The 7,050-nt window shown below is 53.6% G+C and overlaps 2 protein-coding genes across 2 annotated transcripts; one reads left to right on the top strand and one right to left on the bottom strand.

Annotated features, from left to right (window-relative positions):
• Nucleotides 1-193: 193 nt before the first annotated feature.
• Nucleotides 194-2,466, bottom strand: LOC122368447 (heterochromatin-associated protein MENT-like). The gene is made up of 3 exons (XM_043342381.1): nucleotides 2,034-2,466; nucleotides 1,506-1,843; nucleotides 194-1,366 (listed from the first exon to the last, which is right to left on the bottom strand). Exons 1-3 carry the CDS (start codon nucleotides 2,056-2,058, stop codon nucleotides 401-403), a joined length of 1,329 nt encoding a protein of 442 aa, XP_043198316.1. The 5' UTR covers nucleotides 2,059-2,466; the 3' UTR covers nucleotides 194-400.
• Nucleotides 2,467-2,761: 295 nt separating this feature from the next.
• On the top strand, nucleotides 2,762-7,050 carry LOC122368448 (carbohydrate sulfotransferase 3-like). Its single transcript, XM_043342383.1, has 3 exons — nucleotides 2,762-3,173; nucleotides 4,677-4,928; nucleotides 5,334-7,050. The coding sequence occupies exons 2-3, from the start codon at nucleotides 4,799-4,801 to the stop codon at nucleotides 6,500-6,502; spliced, it is 1,299 nt and encodes a 432-aa protein (XP_043198318.1). The 5' UTR covers nucleotides 2,762-3,173; nucleotides 4,677-4,798; the 3' UTR covers nucleotides 6,503-7,050.

The following is a 7,050-nucleotide window of genomic DNA, read 5'->3' as shown; positions in this document are numbered from 1 at the left end:
ATAAACTGCCACATTTGACAACACAAGACTGAGTAAAGGCATATAACTAGGATGTATTTCGGTTGGTGACTGGCGTGGTCAGCCCGGTAGCCGTGTCGGGCTTTCAACTGTCATTGGAGGTCAAGGTCGTGACGTCAGTTGCCGCTCCCCCTCCCCCCCCCCCCAGGCCGTCTCCGGGTTCACAGGGAGCTGATGACAAGGATGACATACATATTTATTCATTCATTTTTGTTCATTCATTCGTCCAAGAGGAACTATCTATATGCGAACATTTTTGTTGACATGCTTTCGGAGTATCGCAGAAACTATTTGTGAACATATTACGCAACACACCAACGGCTAACATTTCATCATAAATACTGATACACCCCTTCAAAAGCCCTCAAACCATACACAATATTCATGGTGAAGCTATAAACGCAGAAAGGAAATTGGTTCTGCAGAACCTGTTGTAAATAATGACGAAGAACGGTCTGTCTAGTTCGAAATACAGCGGCCCTGGCAGTGAGCGGCGCGGCGGCTGAGCCGGTGCAGTAGTATCTTTCGCTGAGTCTTCACCCGTCTCGGAAACATTTATATACACCGTGTGAAAAATGTCATTTAAATACAGACCTTGCTGATCAGTGATGCCCTTGAAGTTGGCACCAGGAGCGAATATTTTACTGATTCTAAGTGCATGCATAGCAGGGTTTAAGCTGTTCTTTCCTTCGATGGTAAAAGTAGGCATTTTGACGAGAATGTTTTTAGACGCCTTTGACTCCAGTTGGACCATAACGTCTGTGACATTCAGGGTGTCCAGGCGAACTCTCAGAGCCGTCACCGCGTCCATCGTACGCTGAATCGGCCGCAGCAGCAGCATGCTGAAATTCCCGTCCGAGTACGGTAACGAGATGGCATCGAACGTCGCTTCCTTGATGTAAGGCAGGATGATATTATTCAGAGTCATCGCCTTCACTTGTTTCTCCCCAGCGGCCGTCAAAAAAGACATCTTCTGAGATGGCGTGAATGCTGTCTTCCATGGTGCTCTGAAGTAGAATGCACCGACTGTGAAGAAGCTGGCGCCCTGTATCTCCTCTTTAGAAACCACGCTGCTGATGCGTCCTCCGGTCATATTGGTCACATCTCGGTTGATCTCGCTGACCGCCTGTGCCGGTGAGGAGAAAGGTCGCTCCTTGGTCAGGTAGTACCTGGAGAGCACGCTGGAGAAGGCGGGTAGGACGGAGATGCGCTCGCTGACGTAGAGGCGGCTGTAGGCGGCGGCGGTGACGCTGCCAGAGGAGAGGGGGGAGAGGTAGCTGATGGCGGCGTGGTAGCGCAGCAGGAAGTCCTTGGGGTTCGGCGTGGTGAGACCCAGTGTCGGAGTGATCTGCGAAGGAAACAACGTCATATTGCTAGACAATAGGTATGCAGCACAACAAAGGCACACTCAAAGCATACAAAGCCGCGCATACTGAGTAGGCACCTAATAGCATTGCTATCAATTTAAGAAACACTTCTACCCTCACCTCGTTCCTTGTGATGCCGTCGGCGGCCAGCCACACCTGCGACATGGTCACGCTGATGACGAACGGCGAGATGGCCTGGTTCCGACGGAGATCGGCCGTCAGCTCCTTCAGCACCTTCAGGTCCATGCCGCTGGGGACCGGCCCGGGCCGCGACCCGGCCGACGAGTTCGTCCCGTTGGAGTTGCGGAAGGTGGCGGTGGTCACCTCCCAGTCGTTCCAGGGCAGGTCGTAGCTGAACGTGTCGGAAGCGTGGTTGGTGCTCCAGAGGTCATATTTGGACTTTTCGGGAGGAGCCGCTCCAGTGGTCACAGCGAAGAAAATCAATGCCCATGCTGGTCCTGAAATATGTCAGAGAGAACTTTCGAACATGCCACTTACTTCAATGCCTTATATTGTCAACAAACGTGGATTAAAATCAAAAATATTTTGCACAGTACCTATAGAACAAACGGAAAGCAAAGATAATATTCATTGGCACACCAAAATGCAAACATCAATGGCTTAAAGGGCACCACAAAGCTCGCTTACCTTTCATGTGAGACCTCATGATCATAATCAGCCTTCAGTGGCTGACGGTGGCCGACGTAATTTGGCACCCGCTATCGGCCACCAATGGAGCTATAAGGGCGCACTGTTGACAGTAACTGAGTACAGTACCCATACCGCGTCCAGTGAATGGTGGCCGTCACAGTACACGTCACTCGAGGGACGAACCGGGCTCTTCAGCCTGAATGTCGCCCATGTCACCACTGACATTCGACAACACGGCCCCGTTTACCTATCGGTCGCTGGGAGTGGGGCGGATGCATATTCCGCGAAACCAGGATTTATTGTCGGTTAAAAACAAAATATGGCAGCAGATATGATAAGTTTGGAGCTCGGATTAGCCAGATTAGTCGGATCAGAATTAGCCGGCCATTCTTGTCGCATAGGTATGTTACACAACGAGTCAATGTGAATCCTGTAAGCAGTGGTTGTTTCGAAACGGATCCAGTCACCCTTGCAGGCAGTGGAGAGAGCAGAATTAGTTGGTTTATCTGCAGCAAACGTTGCGAACAGGTCAGCTTTTCTTTCAGTGGCCCTTATATCGCTGGTCGAATACCCCTGCCTCAACGTTTCGAACAAGTCAGCCACCCCTGCAGCTGAGACTTAATCACTAGTCGGTTACCCCTGCAGCAGACGTTCCAGCCGGGTCGGCCGCCCCTGCAGCAGACGCCCCAGCCGGGTCGGCAACCCCTGCAGTCTGTTATGTGCCCACTGCCCACGAACCGCTGCGCAGCTCCGCCGGCGCCAGGCCGACCGGCGCCAACTCCCGGGCACCGCGCCGGTGGCATTCTCCGCCCCGGGCACTTTCACCTCTCATCGGTCCTGGCCGGGCCGGGCTGACCTTCGCGCTCTCAGCGGAAGATACGTGAGGCAGTTCGTCGCCCTTCTCCGGCGCGGTACGACGCGGCGTGGCGCGGCGGCCGGGATATACACCGGTGCAGCGCGCGCGTACGGCCCTGGCGCGCTGGCCGGGAGCCCAGAGGCAGGGCGGGGGTGTGTGGGAAGTGTTCAGTTCCGTGTGCGGTATCCGGGAGAGTTTCAGCGGCCCGGTCCCACACAGGCGGCAGGCTGGACGGCCAGTCTGGAGCCGCGATCCGACAGCACGGCACCGTTCTCAATGAGGTAAGACTTGAGCTTGGGCGTCTGTTGTGTGTGGAGGGCGCATGTATTTCGGTGGCGAGTAACACCCTATTAGTCCAATGTAATTGGCCGTAGGTTGCGTGCAATGCATGGGAGCTTTGTCGGAACATTGCCTTAATTTAGTATTGCATAGAGAACGAAAGAAGTAGCAAATGTCAACGCTAAAACATCTTATCATTTCAAAAACTGCGCTACACAGTTGTTGGGCATTAAACATGCATTTCATTTGCGAGATGTTAATCACGGAACAGTACTAGTGAGTGATGGATCAATGTGGTTTTGGCTGTTGACATGGGCAACAAACGATTAGGACCTGCGATGGTCCACGGCGCCCGCGTATCGATTGGCATTAGTTGCATGCGCTATCAATCATCGCAGGCATGGTATAAATGCGTCACGAGGCCTGGCAGGAATCGGTATTGCAAAAACGTAACGTTTAATTTTACAGGGTTGTGATAATGACGAATTAATGCAATTTTGTCATAATGTCAAGTATTGTTTCTTTGTCACGAAATGTTCCTCACTTCATGTTATTTCATTTCTTTAGTTTTGACAAAACGTGTGTCCGTGCAGAAAACGTCATCGTTTATTTATGTTGCAATTATGGGTATACAAAGGCCTCGTATTGCTTTTGGCGAAGTTTCGCAAGGCTATCACGTTCACAGAGCTGAAAAATGAAAAACATAAAAATGGCAACTTTTAAAGGTGACTTGCTTTAGTTGTTTCGACAATTTAAACGTGCCCAAAACTTCAGTATTTCGTGAAGCACGCGAAGTTGCCAAATTGGCGAAATTACGCTGCAAAAAGACATAAGTATTCCAAGCTCATCATAACCACTCTAGTATTTAGTCATGCGTAGTCATAAATGTAGTGTTGGTGTTGTCGTAACCAAGTAAACGTAAACTCATTACATACGTCGCTGCGTTCCCCACCCAGTCGCCCATTATCCTGAAGTGGCCCAGTGCATCACTTATGTCTAATTGGGTAAACAGCATTTGTGTTCCCCAGTGCTTCTGTCGCTAGGGCAACGACAGGTCATCGACGCTGCATTGTCCTTTCCGACGTGGCACATAACGCGATGTGCATACCTTGGTTACCGGGCTGTCTGTTTATTGTGCGACTGACTGACGGTGCGGCAGCTGGGATGCTAACTATATATATATGCAGGACCTTGGACGCTCCCACATTGGCGCCATAGCCACAAAGGTCCATACTTAGCACATACCTATATGCGATGAATACTGAATAGTTAGGTAGGTGCTGACCTGATCAAGGTCTTGATGCGCTTCCCGTAATGTGATGCATCCCATCCAGTATCCTTCAGAAAAGAGTCGGGCTGTAGGTATACCGCGTTCCGGAAAGAGCTTCTTATCGCGTGATTACGAAGCAATAAGACATATCAAGTTGATCGTAACTTATCAACACAGCAATCAATCTATAAAATATCGACTTACCCATTGACCATTTTATGTGCTCTGTCTCCAGTTTCCGGCGGTCGAGGTCAGCTCCCGGACTGACCACATGACTCGTGAACCAGTTCCCGAACTGGCCACGTGACCCGATGCACAGTGACGAGACCTGAGCAGGCGACCTCCGTCAGCCGGACCATGGCTCTGCGTACCGGCCGGGTGCTGAGGGTCTCCAGCCTGCTGACCCTGCTGACGGCAGCGCTGATGCTGCTCATGCTCATCTGGAGCAAGTCGCTGAACACGCTGCCGAAACGCTCCACTCAGGAAGGTTCGGACCGACAACGGCGAGCTATCGGCTGTAGGAGATCAACTATTCAACCATGCCAACGATTCACTGTTCAGCTTCTCCCCATAAGAACTCTTGGGCTCTCCCGCCGTTGTGCAGGGATAAACATCTAAAAGATATGTATTTCCAGAATCAGAGACCCCAGAACATATAATATCTTGCAAACCAGTCTCGCAGTTGCGAATTTCATCAGTTCAACTCTCGTGTGGCGACATCTATTCAGCGTTGGTTGCAGGAAAGTCTTATCAGAGGACGCGTCTTCTCCACCACTGGAAATGCATCGAATCGTGCGTCACTTCTTTGGCTCATCAAAACCCACCATTGTGTTTTTCGTCAGGCGAGTGCTTATTACACCTGCCCGACACTGCTCTCCCCCTCTGTCGCCAGCCCTGGTCAGCGGCGGTGTGCGGTGGTCGGTGCACGCCCCTGACACACGGCGGGCGGCCGTGTCGACCCGTCCCTTCCTCTCCACGAACGGCTCCGTCCCGACCGAGTACCGGCGCCGACAGCTGTCGTTGGCCGTGCAGCAGCTGCAGCGGCAGGTCGGCCAGCTGCGCCGCGAGGGCCGGTCGGCAGCGTTCACCGGCCGCCCAGTGGCAGCTGCCGACGCTCGCCAGCTGCTGCTGCTCTCCAGCTGGCGCAGCGGCAGCTCATTCGTCGGGAAGCTGCTGGCCTCGCAGCCACTCGCCTTCTACCTGTTCGAGCCGCTCAAGTGGCTGGCCAGCGGCGGCAGTCAGATGCCGCCCGAGCGGCGGGCTCAGGCGCTGCGTGACGCGCTGCGCTGTAACTTCAGCTCGCTCTCGCAGCCCGGCGCTCTGATGTTCACTGTCCGCAGTCCTGTGACGGACGCCGTCTGTGCGCGCCTGCCCGATGGCTGTCGCAGCCGCGAGCTGCTGGAGCAGATCTGCGCCCTCCACCCGGTCCGGGTCCTCAAGACAGTCCGCGCGCGCGTCCACTACTTGGAAGAGCTGGTGCGGTCCTCCCCGCGTCTGACGCTGGTTCTGTTGGTGCGGGACCCACGCGCGGTGGTGCACTCTCGGCGGCACAGCGCCTGGTGTCGGCGCAAGTGCGGCTCTGTGCCGCTGCTCTGTCAGTGGATGTCGGAGTCGCTCCGGGGGGCGGCGCAGCTGGAGCGGCAGCTGCCCGGTCGGGTGGTGACGACGCGGTACGAGGACCTCACTCTGGACGTGTCCGGGGGCGCGCGCAGGCTGTTCAACTCCCTCCAGATACCTCTGACGACTCGCGCCGTCCAGTTCCTCATGGAGCACACCGGTCAGCCGCAGCAGGTGGCCGGCGAGCTGCTGGGGACACAGCCTCGGCACCTTCCACTGCAGGCCATCAGCCAGAGCCGGCTGCAGAAGGAGCGTCGCAACCAGTACAGCACGTTCAGGAACAGCAGCGCGGCCGCGCAGGACTGGCGGAGGACGATGGCCTACCAGCGGGTGACGGCCGTGCAGACCGAGTGTACCGAGGCGCTGAGGCTGATCGGGTACAGGGTATTCAGCAGCCAGTCGGAGCTCAGGAACCTCGGCGTGACGCTGGAGACGGCGGCGTGACCGCGGCTATGCGGCGAGATAAGGGTCGCAGAGATGGGAGCTTACAGACGGTGGAATGTGGATGCTTTTAATGGTCGCCATACCTCGTGAACCATCAATCCCTCTCTGTGAGAGACAAATTGCATGCATGCATTTGATCATGCACGTTTACCCATATTTTGTCTAAGACGTTTGAATAGTGATCTATGCGCTACTCTAATAACGAGAGATACCCGAGGCAGGTTTCGTTTGCTTTTTTTGTCCTGAATTTTTCTATGAACGGTCCGCTTTCGGCCCGTTTACTGTCGACGGCACACATATGCGTACTATTTGTCAGCTCCATTGTCATCCATTCACTTTTAGTTATTTTTAACCATTTCCCATATTATGGTACATCGAAATACTCAGTAGGTACTCAGTAGATCCACTGAAAACCTACAGATTTTTCTAACTGTAGTGCCTTCATTCTCATGAGCCGACAACCCTGCGTCATGAATGAGATATTACTTTCTCATCCATGCCTGCACTATATTCTCAGTGAGAATAAGACGGTATATTTAGTGTAGGTA

The sequence above is a fragment of the Amphibalanus amphitrite genome, unplaced genomic scaffold (assembly GCF_019059575.1).
Source record: "Amphibalanus amphitrite isolate SeventyFive unplaced genomic scaffold, NRLGWU_Aamphi_draft 000948F_arrow, whole genome shotgun sequence".
Lineage (NCBI taxonomy): Eukaryota > Metazoa > Arthropoda > Thecostraca > Balanomorpha > Balanidae > Amphibalanus > Amphibalanus amphitrite.
Note: the sequence above shows the minus strand (reverse complement) of the source record. Positions and strands in the feature narration are given on the sequence as shown.

Excerpts from the sequence above, each read along its gene's own strand:
- LOC122368447 (XM_043342381.1), bottom strand. The coding sequence starts at position 2,058 with ATGATCATGAGGTCTCACATGAAAG. Across the intron at positions 1,844-2,033 it reads CATGAGGTCTCACATGAAAG|GACCAGCATGGGCATTGATT; the intron begins GTAAGCGAGCTT and ends GACATATTTCAG. Across the intron at positions 1,367-1,505 it reads ACGGCATCACAAGGAACGAG|ATCACTCCGACACTGGGTCT; the intron begins GTGAGGGTAGAA and ends TTTCCTTCGCAG.
- LOC122368448 (XM_043342383.1), top strand. The coding sequence starts at position 4,799 with ATGGCTCTGCGTACCGGCCGGGTGCTGAGGGTCTCCAGCCTGCTGACC. Across the intron at positions 4,929-5,333 it reads GAAACGCTCCACTCAGGAAG|CCCTGGTCAGCGGCGGTGTG; the intron begins GTTCGGACCGAC and ends CTCTGTCGCCAG.